Raw genomic sequence first — 19,864 nt, 5'->3', positions numbered from 1 at the left:
CCAGACCGGGTAAGGACGGCAGAGTTCCTTCACTAAAGGACATTATTGAACCAAATGGGTTTTTACGATAATCCAGTAGTTCCATGGTCACCATTAGTGATACTAACTTTTTATTCCAGATTCATTTAATTGAATTTAAATTCCCTGGCTGCTGTGGTGAGATTTGAATTCATGTTTTCTGATCATTAGTCCAGGCCTCTGGAATACTAGTCCAGTAACATAACCACTATGCCACCGTTCCCATAGTAACTTGTGTGTAGCTATAATAGGAAAGATAGTGGTTGTCTATGGGAATGTCATCAGGCTGTGTGGAACTATAATTGAGTTACTTTGTAGGCTACATGTTACTATAATTGTGTACCTAGGTGAATCTGGAGGTGGAATAACACCTGATAATGCTATATGAGACTGTCAGGTACGTGGGAATCACAACAGAGCTGCAATGGGTACAAGGTAGAGTTCTGTGACTACTTGGAATACATGATGCTGATTTGAGATTAACAAATTACGTAGTGGATCTCTATATGGGGTGCATTATGGTGCTCTATGTGACTTTTATTTTTTCTGATGATTTTATCAGGTGACAAAGGAGAGACAGGGTTCCCAGGAACATCAGGGTCTTCAGCTTTTCCTGGTCCTGTAGGCAGTTCTGGTCCAAAGGGAGAGAAAGGAGAACCAACTAGTATAGTCTACGGCAATCCAGGCCCTCCTGGACAAAAGGTAGATTAATACTCATCTGTGAGTTTAAATCATTCACCAAAATGTAATGTAATAGAATTCATAACAATATTAATGTCAATCCGAAAATCGATTGAGGTGTTTTAATCCGTGTATCTGTCTGCCTGCCCTCTACCCAGCGAGGTAGTTGGACATCTATAAAGATATCATTATAATTTCTATGGGGTTCCCTGTTCTCCCACTGTAATGTCGACATAAACCTTAGTGAAACAGCTTACTGACTGTTTCTACTGCTTCTCTAGGGTTTCCACCAATCTTCTGCCCGTTAAAACAAGAGATTGAGTGAACCCTTATCGAAATTCCAGACGTATATCTAAATATATACCTATCAGGAAAGGATGAACAGGCTGAGTCTCTTGGAAAGGCAAGGCTGAGGAGTGACCTAATTGAGGTCTTTAAAATTATGAAAGGTTTTGATAGAGTAGACAGAGAGAGAGTGTTTCCACTTGTGGGGAAGAGAAAAACTAGAGGCCATCAGTGTAAGATAGTCACCAAGAAATCAAATACGAATTCAGAAGAAACTTCTTTACCCAGAAAGTGGTAAGAATGTGGGATTCGCTACCTCAAGGAGTGGTTGAGATGAATAGTGTAAATGCATTTAATGGGAGGCGAGATGAGCATATGAGGGAGAAGGGGATAGAGGATTATGCTGATAGAGTTAAATGAGGAAGGATGAGAGGAGGTTCGAGTGGAGCACAAGCACCAGCTTGCACAGATTGGGCTGAATGGCCTGTTTCTGCGCTGTTAATTCTATGTAAAAATAGATGGGTTCAATGGGTTGATCCATTAAGAAGCTTAATATTGAGGATAATCAGTGATGTGAACATTGAGGTCATGACATCTTATAGAAGTAACGATGAACTGAGGATACAATTACTTACCCACAAAGCCACTGTCATTCACCATTCATAAACATTCACAAACGTTACCTACCTCCACCCCTGCCCCAGCTCATCTGCCACTGAAACTCTCATCTATGTCTTTGTCACCTCCAGTTCTCCTGGCCAGCCTCCCATTCCCCATCCTCCATAAACTTCAGCTCTCTGAAACTCTTCTGCCCGTATCCCATCCCGCACCAAGTCCCGCTCACCGATCGGCCCTGCCCTCACTGATCTACATTGGCTAAAAAGAGGAAAAGAACAAGGGTGAGCATTGAGGCAATGGGTGCAATGGGTAAGCAATAGCGGATGAGGGGAAGCGCAATGCACCGCCAAGGTGTCCTGCTGAGTATGTGAGAGTGTGACTGGGAGAACAATAAGGGAAGATGCCCAAACACCCTGCTGACTCTGGTCTCTACCCCGGCCATCTCTGTAGCTGCGTGCCCATTGCCTGCCAATGAGGGAGAAGGCCTCTTCCATCAATGTCAATGTTTGAATAGTGGCAGGACCTTCTTCTATCTCATACACTCCCTTCTGTTATTTGCCAGCTTCTCCTGCAAGTGAAAGTGGGTTAATGATTCCCCTGTTTAATGGTTTTCAAGATTTATGGGGTTGCTTAGCACAGTGTGCATAATAATAGGAAGAAGCAGCAAGTGAGGCCAATGTGCATTAGTAGTTATGAGTGCAATAGCTGGTTTTGAGGATGTGACTGCAAGCAAAAAGGAGGGGCAGTGAAGCGTTTCATGCTGACTTCAGGAAGACCATGAGAAGCAGGGAAGGGAAAGATTGACACTGCCCGAGGAACAGAACTGGCATTGCATTATTGTCTCTACTGTCTCAACATTGTATAGTTCTATCAAATATAGGCACAAAGTGTCACGGCTATGCTCTCAACTTAGATAATACGTTTTAGAAGCATTAATTGTGGCCGACTGCTATAGCTTTGTGCTCTGCCTTACAAGTGTGGGAGCTGAGTTTTAATCCAGCTCAGGCTGGTGGAACAGAGGTTTGCTGAATGTGATGGCTGTAAGGCCTGCAGGTGAGGTAAGTTTGGACAATCTCAACCAAATTCCAGTAAGTGCACATCCGCAACGCTAAAACGGCTCACAATTCATCATTACTTTGCATAAATGATCAGTCTCCCTCTCTCACAAGGTAGCTGGAGTGTTAATGGCAATGTCACATGGGTGGAGTAGGTGGTGTTGAGGTATCTTTCCTGTTGTTGCTCTGCAGTCAATGGCCATGAAGAACCTGGCAATATGAGCCCTTATTCCATCGGCGTGTAATGCTCGCAAGCCAAGTACACAATACTTTGAGGCAGGTGAAAAGGAGGTCGAGCAGGCGATATTTCCGGCAATTGACTTTATGTTACTGGTCCCTTCTGTTGCCAGCACAGGGGGGCACAGATGCACAAAGTGCCTGCCCTGTCCCACCAGGTCCACCAGCAATCCCACCAGGTCCACCAGCAATCCCACCAGGTCCACCAGCAATCTCACCAGGTCCACCAGCAATCCCACCAGGTCCACCAGCAATCCCACCAGGTCCACCAGCAATCTCACCAGGTCCACCAGCAATCTCACCAGGTCCACCAGCAATCCCACCAGGTCCACCAGCAATCTCACCAGGTCCACCAGCAATCTCACCAGGTCCACCAGCAATCCCACCAGGTCCACCAGCAATCCCACCAGGTCCACCAGCAATCTCACCAGGTCCACCAGCAATCCCACCAGGTCCACCAGCAATCCCACCATGTCCACCAGCAATCTCACCGGGTCCACCTCCTTTGCTGCTGTTACAGAGTACACCTGCATGATACATTTTGCCTACCAGCACTGTACACTGGCAGTAGTGTGGCCCACATTGTCAGTTTGCTTAAGGAGGAAAAGAGGGACAAAGACCTGGGCAAACTGCTTCCCATCCCAGATGCTGGACCAGCACCCAACTTCCACTGCAAAAGTGTCCACACAAGCTCAGGAATTTTGGGGCTATGACTTAGAGCTCTTGAGCAAGAAATCTCCAATTCACGCTTCTTTAAGCACAGCTGCGCACTGGAAAACTCAATCAGTGCTTTTACTATAGGAAAAAGAAAAGAAGAGAATAAAGTCAACGTCTAAAGACAGAGTTTAAATTTAGCAGTAAATAAATTCATCTTGAAACAAATTTATCTTATTCAGACATATGAAAGTGTGTGTAGTGTTCATTTTGAAGGTAGACTCAGTTTCTGGGGTACTTGCAAACAAATCACATCAGACATTCCTCAGCCAGGGACTCTGGGGAGGTACCAGCAGATTGGAAAGCAGCTAATGTAACGCCTCTGTTTAAAAAAGGGGGCAGACAAAAGGCAGGTAACTATAGGCCGGTTAGTTTAACATCTGTAGTGGGGAAAATGCTTGAAACTATCATTAAGGAAGAAATAGCAGGACATCTAGATAGGATTAGTGCAATCAAGCAGACGCATGAAGGGAAATCATGTTTAACTAATTTACTGGAATTCTTTGAGGATATAACGAGCATGGTGGATAGAGGTGTACCAATGGATGTGGTGTATTTAGATTTCCAAAAGGCATTCGATAAGGTGCCACACAAAAGGTTACTGCAGAAGATAGAGGTATGCGGAGTCAGAGGAAATGTATTAGCATGGATAGAGAATTGGCTGGCGAACAGAAAGCAGAGAGTCAGGATAAATGGGTCCTTTCGGGTTGGAAATCGGTGGTTAGTGGTGTGCCACAGGGATTGGTGCTGGGACCACAACTGTTTACAATATACATAGATGACCTGGAAGAGGGGACAGAGTGTAGTGTAACAAAATTTGTAGATGACACTAAGATTAGTGGGAAAGCGGGTTGTGTAGAGGACACAGAGAGGCTGAAAAGAGATTTGGATAGGTTAAGCGAATGGGCTAAGGTTTGGCAGATGGAATACAATGTCGGAAAGTATGAGGTCATCCATCTTGGGGAAAAAAATAGTAAAAGGGAATATTATTTGAATGGGGAGAAATTACAACATGCTGAGGTGCAGAGGGACCTGGGGGTCCTTGTGCATGAATCCCAAAAAGTTAGTTTGTAGGTGCAGCAGGTAATCAGGAAGGCGAATGGAATGTTGGCCTTCATTGCGAGAGGGATGGAGTACAAAAGCAGGGAGGTCTTGCTGCAACTGTATAGAGTATTGGTAAGGCCGCACCTGGAGTACTGCGTGCAGTTTTGGTCACCTTACTTAAGGAAGGATATACTGGCTTTGGAGGGGGTACAGAGACGATTCACTAGGCTGATTCCGGAGATGAGGGGGTTACCTTATGATGATAGATTGAGTAGACCGGGTCTTTACTCATTGGAGTTCAGAAGGATGAGGGGTGATCTTATAGAAACATTTAAAATCATGAAAGGAATAGACAAGATAGAGGCAGAGAGGTTGTTTCCACTGGTCGGGGAGACTAGAACTCGGGGGCACAGCCTCAAAATACGGGGGAGCCAATTTAAAACCGAGTTGAGAAGGAATTTCTTCTCCCAGAGGGTTGTGAATCTGTGGAATTCTCTGCCCAAGGAAGCAGTTGAGGCTAGCTCATTGAATGTATTCAAGTCACAGATAGATAGATTTTTAACCAATAAGGGAATTAAGGGTTACGGGGAGAGGGCGGGTAAGTGGAGCTGAGTCCACGGCCAGATCAGCCATGATCTTATTGAATGGCGGAGCAGGCTCAAGGGGCTAGATGGCCTACTCCTGTTCCTAATTCTTATGTTTTTATGTTCAAATTTATTTTGATAGTTGTGCTGTCAGTGTTCTACGGCATTGAGTTGCTGCAAACACTGACGAGCACTGCACAGAAGTGCAGGGCTGCACCCAGGCTCTCCCATTACTTGCTCCATATGCTTATGGAGGGAGTCACAGCACACAGGGAGGTCCTCTTCCCTTCCCATGGGCGGAAAGACCTCCTCAGGACACCAACGCAGCCTGGTTGCACATTGCAGAGGAGGGCAAAAGCAGGAATGTGGTCAAGAGGACCTGGGTGCAATGCTGCAAACATTTCAATAATCTCAGTAGATCACAAAGCCACATTCAACCTCATCCTCCTGTGCCTCTCAGTACATCCCCATCACTATGTCTTCCCTACCTTACTCCTGCACATCCTTCCTCACACCAACTTGCCTTGCACCTCCGCCCATCCCTTTCCATGTCTATTATCATATCCTCATCTCACTAGCCACCCGTCACACTCACCCTCATCCTTGTCCAATCATACCAACTAACAGCACACAAGGGCAGGCACTTGCAATGCAATGTTCATGTAAAGTTTCTGTTAATATGCTGTCAAACATTGAAACTTTTGTTTTCAATGCTGTATTCTTGGACAGATTTGTGTATACCTTTGGAAGTGGCTTCATGAGTTGCAGTGAATGGTGAGACATAACGGTAACCCCGCAATGGTGATGAATGTGAAAGGAATGGTTTGGGCATTGTAGGGATACTTTATGTTGTTGGCGTGGGATGGTGCCAACCTGCTGCATCATGTGGCAGCCAGAGTGTACAGCTTCAAGTAAAATACATCTGGCCATGGTGAGGCCATCTCTGCCCTCCCAGGTAGCAATGTGCTCGGATGCTGATGCCCTCTGTCCTGTGCAGCATCGGTTGATTGCGGAGAAGGTTGGTGTTGTTGTTGGTGCTGCTGGTGTTGGGGCTGATCGTGGTGGGATCCTGAGGACCAAGGTGAGAGAGTATAAAGGGCACCCATGCAGTTGGAATAGATGGCAGGTGAAGTAGAGATGACGGAAGCGATCTGCCAATGGTGAGAGAGGTAATGAGGTCAGACTGGATGGAGATTTGTGTAAAGACTTGCAACATAGTGAATCTGTTGTGGAAAAGCAGTGAGGAAGAGCTTCTGGCTCAGGGAAGATATCTCTAAGGTGGGAGCTTTTACTTTACATTTGAAGCTGTCAAATCAACAGCTGATTAAATGGCCACTGAACTCCCACCACAGCTTAACAGACGTGATCCCTGAGCAGCGAGGACTGCATGGGCGAGCAAATAAAATCAAAAGGTGAGCTCAAATATAATCTTAATTATCTCTAAACAAGCTCATAATTACCTGAATTGGGCCCCCGCTGCTGCATGTCGGGTCGGGTCAGCGCTGACAGACCCAACATCGAGGAAGGTGCGTGGCGGTGGATTCACAGCGGGGTCCCGACCCACTGAGGAAAATAGTACTTTCCTAGCCGACCGGCCACTGATCGCGCTGGCTGACTCCCCGGAAAATCTCGGCCTTTATTTTCTGTTCAAACGTTAACTATGGATAAATCAGTTTGCAAGATAATGCAGTCGTACCATTGTGCACGAGTGACATCATTTCATTCAATTAGAGCTAAGCCATTTAGGAGTGAAATCGGGAAGTATTTTTTCACACAAGGCTAGTGAAAATCTGAAACTCGCTGCCCTGAAATGCTGTGGCTGCTGGGTCAATTGACATTTTGAAGACTGAGATCAATTGATTTTTGATAGGCAAGGGTATCAAGAGATGTGGAGCAAAGGTGGGTAAATAGAGTTGAGGTACAGGTCAATCATGAACTAATTGAGTGACAGAACAGACTGAATGGCCTACCCCTGTTCCCATGTTCCACTGACATCTACAAATGTGGCTGAGTTATTCTTGTGTATGGTGTGCTCCTATATTGTCTGAAGATTTCAGTATTTGCTGGCCTATCTAATAATTTTAAGGATGCTGGGGTAAATCCTATGACTTAGCATAACCAGCATAGTCTTTAAACAATAGCAACACAGTTTAGGAATTTGGGTGCCAAGGTCAGTGCACCTGAATCACAGAGCACACAAATTTCCATCCAATCATCAATAAAATTATGCAACCCATGTTATCAAGCAGGCTAACATCTGGAACCAAATTCCCAATATATGTTCCCATCACACAAATATTTGCACCAGGAGGAACGATGGGTTGTAGAATTGATCCCACTAGCTAATAAATTCACTTCTGCTTTAAATCAAACTTCACCTATTGGGCATTAACTTGTATGGATAACACCAGGTCTAAAAATAAACAATTTATTTGATCGTCGTGTATCTTAGGGTAATCGAGGCACTCCGTCCCCCAAAGGAATACCAGGAACTCCTGGCTCTCCAGGTAAACCAGGATTTGAAGGCCATTGTGGGATCCCTGGTGAAAAAGGCGACCAAGGTGAATCAGGTTGTCCAGGTAAATTTGTTTTCAATTGCTTCGAATTTGCTTCAAACCATCTCCAAAAGTCAAATGGGCCCCGCCCATAGCACACAGCTGCCCTGGTCAAAGGCACCAATGACATCCTCTGTGACTGAGATCGTGGTTTATTGTCCCTGCTTATATTATTCAACCTCTCCGCTACCTTTAGCACTATTGATGATTCCATCCTCATATAACATCTTTCCTCAGCACTCCCTCTTCAGGGTACTGCTCTCCTTTGGTTTCATTCGTATTTGTACCAATGCTGACAATACAAGTTTGACGAAAGGTCATTGACCTGAAACGTTAACACTGTTTCTCTCTCCACAGATGCTGCCTGACCTTCTGAGTACTTCCAGTATTTTCTGTTTTTACTTCAGATTTCCAGCATCCGCAGTATTTTGCTTTTGTAATATTAGTGGTTTCGCCTCTCTTGCCCACTCAGTCACCACTGATATGCCCCAGGACTCTATCATTGCATCCCTCCTCTCATCATCTATATGTGGTCCTTGGTGCCATCATTTTTTGGAAGCCTAGGATCAGGCTCCATTTGTACGGTTTGACATAAGCTTTACCTTTCTGTCTCCTCTTTTGATCCCAGAGTTGTTGTTCAACTCTGCAACTGCTTGGCCAATATCAAGTCTTGGACAAATTAATATTTCTTCCAGTTCACTACAAGTTTAAACAGGAACCATGTTTTCCTGCTCCTGTTTGTTGATACAAGCCCCTTTTTTTTTATTTCCATCAACCCCTTTAACTGCCACTTTGAGCTAAGTTTGGTGATGCAGAACCTTGGCGTGCTGCATGATCTAGAGCTGAGTTTTCTTCCCCACGTGTATGACATCGCCAGTGCCATTTCTACCTGCCTCTGGCTTTACTTCTCATTCATTGCTGCTGAGCCTCTAATCCATACTTTTAATTCCTCAAAACTCAACTTCTCTAATTCTATCCAAGCTGACCACCCTGCTTCCGCCCTCCAAAAATTGCAACCCATTCAGCATGCCAATGCCCGTGTCCTTACTCGCTCAAATCCCTGCACTTTCATCACCCTGGTTATTGATAGGATCCACTGGCTCCCTGTGCCCCTCCAAATCAATTTCTAGATTTACACCACCTCATTCATAAGAACATAAGAACTAGTAGCAGAACAAAGTCCTTGATTTCCCTATAGAGTCCAAAAATCTACCTATCTCAGTCTTGAATATACTCAACAACTGAGCATCCACAGCCCTTTGGGGTCGAGAATTCCAAAGATTCACAAGTGAAGAAATTCCATCCTACCTCAGGCAATCTCTTTCAACCTTGTCCTCCGTCATAACTTTGACTCTACGGACATTGGTCCACTACATTTTCTCCATTCTCTTTGTTCCATAATTACTTGCTGCTCCTTCTGCTACTATGCCCCTATCCTCTGTGGGATTTGCAGGATCTTGCAGAGACATCATTGGTGGTATTTCTCCAGTGATTTGAGGCGTCTACTGTATATGGTCCATGTTTCTGAGCCATACAGGAGAGCGGGTATCACTACAGCCCTGTAGATTATGAGCTTGGTGCCAGATTTAAGGGCCTGATCTTCAGTGGTGATAGCGTCCTCGATCAGGCCAATATCCCCAGCATCGAAGCACTGACCACACTCGACCAGCTCCGTTGGGCAGGCCACATTGTTCGCATGCCTGACACAAGACTCCCAAAGCAAGCGCACTACTCGGAACTCCTACATGGCAAGCGAGCCCCAGGTGGGCAGAGGAAATGTTTCAAGGACACCTTCAAAGCCTCCTTGATAAAATGCAACATTCCCACTGATACCTGGCCAAAGACCGCCCTAAGTGGAGGAAGAGCATCCGGGAGGGCGCTGAGTACCTCGAGTCTTGTCGCCGAGAGCATGCAGAAAGCAAGCGCAGGCAGCGGAAGGAGCGTGCGGCAAACCAGACTCCCCACCCACCCTTTCCTTCAACAACTGTCTGTCCCACCTGTGACAGAGACTGTAATTGGACTGTTCAGTCACCTAAGAACTCACTTTTAGAGTGGAAGAAAGTCTTCCTCGATTTCAAGGGACTGCCTATGATGATCCTCTGGAGCATTCTCCCAAAATATGTCGAACTTACCTCCTTCTCCCCTGTTTTCAAAAACCTTCTCATAACTTTCTTGGCTTTTTTGCTCTTTCAGCCGTGTTCCATATTATATGTTTTCCTCTCCTCTTCTGTTCTTATATGATCATTTCTCGCTCCAGTCTGTCAAGGTTTCTATAACTTATTTCCAATTAAATGAATGTTGTGGCAGATATTGTGTCAGAAGTTGTTCACTAACGGATCGTGAAAAATATGTGTGTGTTCAGCAACTGAAGTCAGCCTCTGTTTATTTATGTTGCTTTCTCTGGTGTCATCTTATAGGTTCTGCAGGTCCTAAAGGCAGTAAAGGACTGGATGGCAAACCAGGCTTACCAGGAGGTCCAGGTGTCCCAGGTATTCCAGGTAAGATTCCTTCCTCCGCTAATTAAAGTCCACTCAGGCTGGGAAATTCCTAGCGGCTGGTTCCGTTCCGCCAACGTTGCCTGGCCGGAGATGTGGTGGAAACTCCCATTTACATGTGTAAATGGGATTTACTCCGCACCTCCGGCAAAGGGACGCCAGTGGGGTGGGGGCATTTCCGAGGAATTTTACAACCTCTGTCTTTTCAAATAATTTGCAGATCTAGGTCCCATGTAAAAAATCTCTGGATTTCCTTGAACTGTTTCAGAATCTCAATAGAAGTCCTTGGTTTAGGGGTAAATTCAGTGTTCCCGGCGCAGAACTTTGTGTGCCAGGAGAAGTGGAATTCCAGAATTCCAGATTCATAGCCATTTTCTCTCTTACTAAAACAAAACAGCAATTATGCACATTAAGATGGACAGTGATTGGTAAAATAACCGAAGGTGATGTAAGAAAATACTTTTTTATGCAGCGAGTGGTTGGGATCTGGAATGCACTGCCTGAAAGGGTGGTGGAGGCAGACTCTGTCTTCTTATCTGTCAAAAGGTAGTTGGATAAGTATCTAAAGGAAAAAAAAAATTGCAGGCCTACGGAGAAAGGGCAGGGGAGTGGGATTAGCTGAGTCAGCACGGGCTCGATGGGCTGAATGGCTTCTTCCGTGCTGTAACCATTCTATGATTTTAGTGCATTTTTATTTATGAAATGCATGTAAATATAGGGCTACTACATGTTGTCAGAGCAGTGTGAACCACTTCAGTGACAGGTCATGCATGTTTTGATAATACTTATACTGATAAGGTTCATTCCCATTAAAGTCACAGGCCCACAGTAAAGGTTAAGTATAAACATTTGGTTTCATACAATTTGTGGCCTTAGTTGTAAAGTCCTGTCCCCTCAGTACAGATTCACACGAGGCATGTAGTGAAGTCAAGGTCACTCTGGACCTGCACCTTTATTTCACAGCTCTGGAATGCTGCACTTGCCTGAGACCTGTCCTTATATATCTGTCTCTTGCAAGTGCACCCCTGGTGGTAATGTATGCTGGTGGTTACAGGTCATATCTTATTACAGTCATGTATAGCATGTTAGGATACAGTTATGTATAATAATGTAAGATACATGATATCAGTTTAGCACAGACAATAACATGTTTAAAACAAAGTGTTTTTACTTTTGGTTATTTTGGAGACAGACATTGTTATTTTTTAATCCTTTATTCTTGATATCTCAAAACTAATATAGGAATAATAGGCCGCCGTGGTGCTCCGGGGGCAATGGGAGCAAAGGGCAATCAAGGAAGTGATGGTATCCCAGGTCCTCATGGACTGAAAGGAGATCCAGGTGAGCATCTCCTTCTGAGTTCATTCTTAATGACATTTGCTTTCATTTTAGACGTGTTACAGCAATGCTCTTTTCCCTTTGTTCAATCAGGAATGATGACCAATAAACATTATGGATGACCTATCTTACACCTCATTCGTAAACAAAATTAAAATATGTTGTAATAACCTGAGTAGCCTCACTAAAGTAAGCACTGAGGGGCTAGAAATCCTCAGCCCTATTCTGCAGGGGTAATGTGGCTGAGCAGTGGCACTGGTGGCGTCCACTCCTGACCCGCCAGAGTATCTAGAGTTACTTAAACTGCACAGGTTTTGCGGGTTCCCATGCCAATCTGGGCACAGCTTCAGGTGGGATGTGCAGCAATGGGAAGCAGCCCGCTGCCAGCCAGCGTCGTTTATGTTTCAATAATGTGACCAATTATAAGGAGCCATCTGAGGCCTCTGTGCTGGCGTTCCTTTGGGTGACCCATGGATCCCAGTTCCATCTTTCAAGGTTCATCTCAGCGCCCAGGTTACTGAGTGGTCAGGAGCAGGGCGCTGAGAAAATTCCAGTGTGCTCCGTCCACCTCCCAACCAACATTATGATACCGTGTTTGGGGAAGATGGTGGTTCGATCCACCCCAGGCCCTGCTGGAAATTCCAGGAAATATAAAGAGATTTAAGCCAGAGAGCAAGAGAAACATTTTTTACGCTGAGGATTGTGAGGCTGTGGAACGCAATATTGGAGTTAGTGATTGAAGTAGAGACCTCACCAACATTTTAAACTAGGTTAGACAGATGGTTGAAGGAAAGTCAGATATAAGAACAGGGTGGATTAGCTCTCGTGTGGAGGATGAACACCAATAGGTTAGGCTGGAAGACCTGTTTCCGTGTTGTAATATCTACATAATTATAATCAAAAATGAACAAACAGCATTTGTTTAATAGAGCTTTAGAGTAAAATGTATCTTTAAGAATGAAGGCAACCTCGTTCTATCACCCATAGCCATTTCTTACCAATGTTTCTTCCCCAGAGATAACAACCAATTAACAACCAGCAGTGAATATTAAAGTCAATCAGATTTACGGTCTCAGTTTAAGGTTGTAATAATTCACAATGTCAAGCTTTGGATGTTTAGTTGCTGCTCAAACTAAATACAGATCTCTCTCTCTCTCTCTCTCTCTCTTGTTCCCTATGTAGGTGTTCCTGAAAGAGGATGTAAAGGCCAGAAGGGTCACCTAGGCCCACCAGGTCAGATTAAAATATACGCGAATAACATTGCACCAATACAAGTAAGTGGCTAATATCCAAAAACATGTTAGTGGCAGGTAACTTCGCCCACTGGCAGCACATATCAGAAAGTTATAGGCCTGCTGTTCACGATTTTCCTTCCATGGATTTCAATTACTGATATGTGCTGCTGGCAGCAAAGATCCCTACTGCCAGTGCGTGCTTGGAAATTACCCACTAAATATCAAGGTGACATTCACACTATCTGAAATTAATATTGTTCCCCAATTCAAACAGGTCTGAAAGGAGATATGGGACTGCCAGGTGACGTTGGTGATCAAGGTTCTCCTGGTGCAGGTGGTGACTCAGGCCCTCCTGGGCCTCACGGATCCAGCGGCGAACCTGGGCCAACTGGTCCTGCTGGAATGAGTATTCAGGGTCCCAAAGGAAACATAGGTCCTCAAGGCACCCCCGGGGCTACAGGTAAAGTCTAATAGCATGAATAAAAACATCATGGGGGGTAATTTTAACCAACAAAGAGTGGAGTACAAAAGCAGGGAGGTCCTGCTGCAACTGTACAGGGTATTGGTGAGGCCGCACCTGGAGTACTGCGTGCAGTTTTGGTCACCTTACTTAAGGAAGGATATACTAGCTTTGGAAGGGGTACTGAAATGATTTCGGAGATGAGGGGGTTACCTTATGATGATAGATTGAGTAGACTGGGTCTTTACTCGTTGGAGTTCAGAAGGATGAGGGGTGATCTTATAGAAACATTTAAAATAATGAAAGGGATAGACAAGATAGAGGCAGAGAGGTTGTTTCCACTGGTCTGGGAGACTAGAACTAGGGGGCACAGCCTCAAAATACGGGGGAGCCAATTTAAAACCCAGTTGAGAAGGAATTTCTTCTCCCAGAGGGTTGTGAAGCTGTGGAATTCTCTGCCCAAGGAAGCAGTTGAGGCTAGCTCATTGAATATATTCAAATCACAGATAGATAAATTTTTAACCAATAAGGGAATTAAGGGTTACGGGGAGCAGGCGGGTAAGTGGAGCTGAGTCCACGACCAGATCAGCCATGATCTTGTTGAATGGCGGAGCAGGCTCAAGGGGCTAGATGGCCTACTCCTGTTCCTAATTCTTATGTTCTTATGTTCTTATTTATGTTGGGGAAGTCCAGAACCAGGGGTCACAGTCTAAGGATAAGGGGTAAGCCATTTAGGAACGAGATGAGGAGAAACTTCTTCACCCAGAGAGTGGTGAACCTGTGGAATTCTCTACCACAGAAAGTTGTTGAGGCCAATTCACTAAATATATTCAAAAAGGAGTTAGATGTAGTCCTTACTACTAGGGGTATCAAGGGGTATGGCGAGAAAGCAGGAATGGGGTACTGAAGTTGCATGTTCAGCCATGAACTCATTGAACGGCGGTGCAGGCTCGAAGGGCCGAATGGCCTACTCCTGCACCTATTTTCTATGTTTCTATGTTTCTAATGGGTGGGTTTGGGTTCGGTGAGAAGTTAAAATGTCAAAACTTTCAACCCCGACCCCAGCTCCGCTTGGAACCTCCCCACTTCTGGTTTTAACGGAGGCAGGACGGAGGGCGGACGACCAATCCACTCTCTCAGCTAAGGAGAGTCAGTCTGTAACCGTTTTTAAGGAGGCTAAGTGCCTCCATTTTTACCGGCTTTTTTATTTTTAACACATTTTGGCTGTGTTTCCCGAGCCGGCAGGTAAAAGGAGGTAAGAAGGAGAGCCAGATCCATAAGGTTAGTGCATTTACAGCTCTGTTTGTGGGTCAGGAGGAGCACGGGGGTTTTCCCCAGCCCAACAAGCTTACTTGCTCCTAGCTCCATGATCACCAACTCTCGTTGATCTCCACCCGCCCCCACCCCAGCGATCTGCCCCCCCAACTCCGTGTTATTTTCCCACCCTGAAGTTATTGGGGGAGATTTTCACAAGTAACGGGCAGCCAACAGTTGGCCTTTGAGGGGGTGGGGCTGATAGTTCAGTCATTTTCAGGTGGGCCTGCAAACAGGCAAGCAGTCTGCCTGCCTATTTAGAATGGTTACAGCACTGAAGGAGGCCATTCGGCCTGTCGAGCCCGTGCCGGCTCTCTGCAAGAGCACTTCAGCTAGTCCCACTCCCCCGTCCTTTCCCCGTAGCTCTGCAATTGATTTTTTTATCCAATTTTCTTTTGAAAGGAATGATTGAATCTGCCTCCACCACCCTTTCAGGCAGTGCATTCCAGATCCTAACCACTCGCTGTGTAAAAATGTTTTTCCTCGTGTTGCCTTTGGTTCTTCTACCAATCACCTTAAATCTGTGTCCTCTGGTTCTCGACCCTTCCACCAATGGGAACAGTTTCTCTCTATCTATCCTGTCCAGATCCCTCATGATTTTGAACACCTCGATCAAATCTCCTCTCAACCTTCTCTGCTCTAAGGAGAACAACCCCAGCTTCTCCAGTCTATCCACATCACTGAAGTCCCTCATCCCTGGAACCATTCTCGTGAATCTTTCCTGCACCCTCTCTAAGGCCTTCACATCCTTCCTAAAGTGCGGTGCCCAGAATTGGACACAATACTCCAGTTGAGATCGAACCAGTGTTCTATAAAGGTTCATCATAACTTCCTTGCTATTGTAGCTCAATTTATAAAGCCCAGGATCCTAAATGCTTTTATAACCACTTTCTCAACCTGCCCTGCCATCTTCAACGATTTGTGCACACATACCCCAGGACTCTCTGTTCGTGCACCCCCTTTAGGATTGTACCCTTCAGTTTATATTTCCTCTCCTCATTCTTTCTACCAAAATGTATCACTTCGCACTTTTCTGCACTAACTTTCATCTGCCACGTGTCCACCCATTCCACCAGTCTGTATGTCTTATTGAAGTCTATTACTATCCTCCTCACTTTTCACTATACTTCCAAGTTTTGTGTCATCTGAAAATTTTTAAATTGTGCCCTGTACACCCAAGTCCAAGTCATCAATATACATCAAGAAAAGCAGTGGTCCCAGCACCGACCACTGTGGAACACCACTGTATACTGTTAGATCTCTTAATTTCCAATGAAATACGAACTCCGATTGTAGTTTTAATGTAACTTTATTCTGGCAGCAGCAACAAGCTTCTGGCTTTAAGCCAGGCCTTTGTCCTTCTGAGACCACATGGCCAAAATGGCTGTACTTATACCTGGTTCAATTTACAGAAAAGAACTCGCCTCCTATGACCTTATTGGCTCAATTGATATATTCTTAACCCCGAATTGGCTCACTGTCAAAGGTCTTGAAATGTCAAGTTGATTGATGACTTAATGCAATGTGCTCAGTCACACGTAGACCTGGGAGTCTGTGTTTTCTCAACCTGTCTAAATGCAGCCTGTTTGAATTCTCTATCAATACCTTCCACCAGTCCGAAAAACAACCTTTCACCACTACTCTCTGTTTCCTGTTACTTAGCCAATTTCGTATCCAGGCTGTCACTGTCCCTTTTATTCCATGGACTTCAATTTTGCTGGCAAGCCTATTATGTGGCACTTTATCAAATGCCTTTCGGAAGTCCATGTACACCACATTAACCGCATTACCCTCATCAACCCACTCTTTTGCCTCATCAAAAAACTCAATCAAGTTAGTTAAACACGTTTGCCTTTAATCAATCTGTGCTGGCTTTTCTTAATTAATCCATACTTGTCCAAGTGACTGTTAATTTTGTCCTGGATTATCGTTTCTAAAAGCTTCCCCACCAGGTTAAACTGTAGTTGCTGGATTTATCCTTACACTCTTTTTAGAACAAGGGTGTAACATTTGCAATTTTCCAATCCTCTGGCACCAGCCCCATATCCAAGGAGGATTGGAAGATAATGGCCAACATCTCCGCAATTTCCACCTTTACTTCCCTCAGCATCCTAGGATGCATCTCATCCAGTCTTGGTGATTTATCTACATAAGTAGAGACAACCTTTCTAGTACCTCCTCCTCATCAATTTTTATCCCATCCAGTATCTCAACTGTCATGTATTCAACTATCATTGTAACCCATGTATAAGCTGACCTAAGTTGTACACCTTGAGAACATTGACCACAAGGGGCGAACTTGTGGGAGACACTCCTAACCTGGACTTTCCAGTAAAAAAGGGGAAACTCCACCCACCGTCTGCCTCTTGAGGTCTTGGTAATAAAGGTAACTGGTCACAGAGTGATCTTCTCTCAAGCATAGGCCTCGTGTGCATTTATACTGTATAGTAAGGACATATTATTGGTGACGAGAAACTGGGATTTAAACCACGCGAGCATGGCCACTAGCAGCACAGAAGAGAGGTACTGTGTTGGTGATGATTGGGACGACTTTATTGAGAGACTACAGCAAAGTTTTGTCACTAGGAATGGTTGGGATAGGATTCGGCCGACAAATGCAGGGCTCATCTCCTGATGGTTTGTGGATCCAGACGTATTCTCTGATGAAAGACCTTCCAGCGCCAGAGAAGCCGGCGGACAAGACGTTCGAAGAGCTCAGTAAGTTGATCAGGGAACACCTTAAACCGGCGAGCAGCATGCACATGGCAAGACACCGGTTTTACACACACTGGCGGCGAGAAGGGCAAAGCGTTCTAGATCTCTGGCGACTGGCGAGCCTACGTAAGTTCCCAGATGCATGCAGAGCGGAGATGCTGCGAGACTTTTTTATTGAGGGCATCGGGCATGCTGGGGTTTTCAGGAAACTGATTGAGACCAAAGACTTGATCTTGGAAGTGGCGGCTCTGATAGCCCAGACATTTATCTCAGTGGAGGAAGAGACCAGAATGATTTAATGCAAAAATCTTGGCTCAAATGCGGCAAACGACCAGGGGGTCAACATTGTTAACGCGGCACACAGTTCTCTAGGCAGACAACGGCAATCGGACATGCCCCAGCATGTAGTCGAACCCAAAGGGGGAGTTCAACAGAGACAATGGCAAGCTGAACAGCGATTCATGCCATCGGAATGGACAATGCGGCCAGTAATGGGGCTATCAACACCTGTTAATGGTGCGCTTAAGGACAGTTACAGAGACTGGTAATGCACCTTTTGTTTCCAACAATGGGGCCTCTAGCTCATGCTGGAGGTGTGGAGGCAAACACCCAGCCAGAGCTTGCAGGTATCAGCAATATACCTGCAGAAACTGCAACATCAGCGGTCACTTGGCGCATATGTGCAGGAAGCCTGCAGCCAGGTTGATGTACGAGGAGGATGGGCCCGATGTAAGCCCTATGAGGCCAAATGAATACTGGGGGAAATCACTGGAAGCTGAAGTTCAGCGAGTTCATGTGGAGCACAAATACAGTTCATATACCAGGACGCCACCGATAATGATGAAAGTGCTCATCAATGGCATCCCAGTATTAATGGAGCTGGACAGGGGGGCCAGCCAGTCCCTGATGAGTATCAAACAGTTTGAAGGGTTGTGGGTGTCCAAGGCCAGGAGGCCAAAATTATTGCCGATTGACGCACTGCTACGGACATATACAAAGGAGATCATTCCGGTGCTAAGCAGCGCCACGGTAGTCATGACCCACAAAGATTCGGAGAACAGTTTGCCACTCTGGATTGTCCCAGGAGACGGTTCCGCACTACTGGGGAGGAGTTGGCTTGCTCTCATGAATTGGAAATGGGGCGATGTCAATGCAATTTCTTCTGTGGAGCGAGTATCATGCTCACAGGTCCTGGACAAATTTGACTCATTATTTCAACCCGGCATCAGCACTTTCATGGGGATCGGGTTAGTGGTTCACATAAACCCGGACACCAGGCCAGTACACCTCAAGGCCAGAGCGGTGCCGTACTTGATGCGGGAAAAGATAGAATGTGAATTGGACCGCCTGCTGAGGGAAGGCATCATCTCACCAGTCGAATTCAATGACTGGGCGATCCCGATCATGCCGGTGCTCAAGGCGGATGGGTCGGTCAGGATATGTGGCGATTACAAGGCCACCATCAATCGGGTGTCACTCCAAGATCAGTACCCACTACCGAGAGCGGAGGACCTCTTTGCGACGCTATCTGGTGGCAAACGTTTTTCAAAATTGGACCTGACCTCAGCTTACATGGCCCAGGAGCTGGCGAATGAGTCGAAGAAGCTGACCACAATCACGACACACAAGGGGTTGTTTCAGTATAACAGATGTCCGTTCGGGATTCGCTAGGCCGCCGCGATCTTTCAGCGAAATATGGAAAGTCTCCTCAAGTCGATTCCAATGACGGTGGTTTTTCAAAACGACATCCTATCACGGGTCGCGATACTGAAGAACACCTCTACAACCTGGAGGAGGTGCTACGCAGACTGGACCGGGTAGGGCTGCGACTGAAAAAGGCGAAGTGCGTCTTCTTAGCTCCAGAGGTAGAATTCCTGGGGAGGAGGGTAGCAGCAGACAGGATCAGACCTACTGCGTCCAAAACGGAAGTGGTCCAGAGAGCACCCAGACCCCGTAACACGACAGAGCTGCGTTCGTTTCTGGGGCTCCTGAACTATTTGGCAACTTTCTTCCCAAATTGAGCACGCTGTTAGAGCCGCTACACGTGCTCCTACACAAAGGTCGCTATTGTGTCTGGGGGGACAGCCAGGAAAGGGTTTTTGATAGAGCATGCAATTTGTTATGCTCCAACAAACTGTTAACGTTATATGACCCGTGTAAGAAACTAGTTTTAACGTGCGATGCATCGTTCTATGGGGTCAGGTGTGTGTTGCAGCATGTGAATGCCAATGGTCAGTTATAGCTGGTAGCTTATGCCTCCAGAAGTCTGTCCCGGGCAGAAAGGGGCTTCGGGATGGTAGAAAAGGAAGCGCTTGCATGTGTATGTGCAGTAAAAAAAAATGCACCAGTACCTGTTTGGCAGGAAATTTGAGCTGGAGACAGATCACAAACCCCTAACGTCCCTTTTGGCCAACAACAAGGCCATAAATGCGAATGTATCGGCCCGCATACAAAGGTGGGCACTCACGTTAGCCGCCTATGACTACACAATTCGGCACAGACCGGGCACTGAAAAC

At 45.8% G+C, this 19,864-nt stretch overlaps 1 protein-coding gene and 1 long non-coding RNA gene across 2 annotated transcripts in view; one reads left to right on the top strand and one right to left on the bottom strand.

The window, feature by feature from the left end:
- LOC139266054 (collagen alpha-5(IV) chain-like) overlaps window positions 1-19,864 on the top strand; it is a 369,608-nt gene that overhangs the window by 320,259 nt on the left and 29,485 nt on the right. The window contains exons 37-42 of the mRNA XM_070883888.1: window positions 581-720; window positions 7,689-7,815; window positions 10,209-10,289; window positions 11,529-11,627; window positions 12,807-12,857; window positions 13,134-13,319. Coding sequence (XP_070739989.1) covers window positions 581-720; window positions 7,689-7,815; window positions 10,209-10,289; window positions 11,529-11,627; window positions 12,807-12,857; window positions 13,134-13,319 — 684 coding nt within the window. The remainder of the gene's footprint in view (window positions 1-580; window positions 721-7,688; window positions 7,816-10,208; window positions 10,290-11,528; window positions 11,628-12,806; window positions 12,858-13,133; window positions 13,320-19,864) is intronic.
- Window positions 6,702-19,864, bottom strand: part of LOC139266055 (uncharacterized) — a 115,432-nt gene continuing 102,269 nt past the window's right edge. The window contains exon 3 of the long non-coding RNA XR_011593676.1: window positions 6,702-6,894. This is a non-coding gene — a long non-coding RNA (uncharacterized lncRNA). The remainder of the gene's footprint in view (window positions 6,895-19,864) is intronic.

The sequence above is a fragment of the Pristiophorus japonicus genome, chromosome 6 (assembly GCF_044704955.1).
Source record: "Pristiophorus japonicus isolate sPriJap1 chromosome 6, sPriJap1.hap1, whole genome shotgun sequence".
Lineage (NCBI taxonomy): Eukaryota > Metazoa > Chordata > Chondrichthyes > Pristiophoridae > Pristiophorus > Pristiophorus japonicus.
The sequence above is the reverse complement of the archived record's forward strand: the minus strand, read 5'-3'. Positions and strand labels throughout refer to the sequence as shown.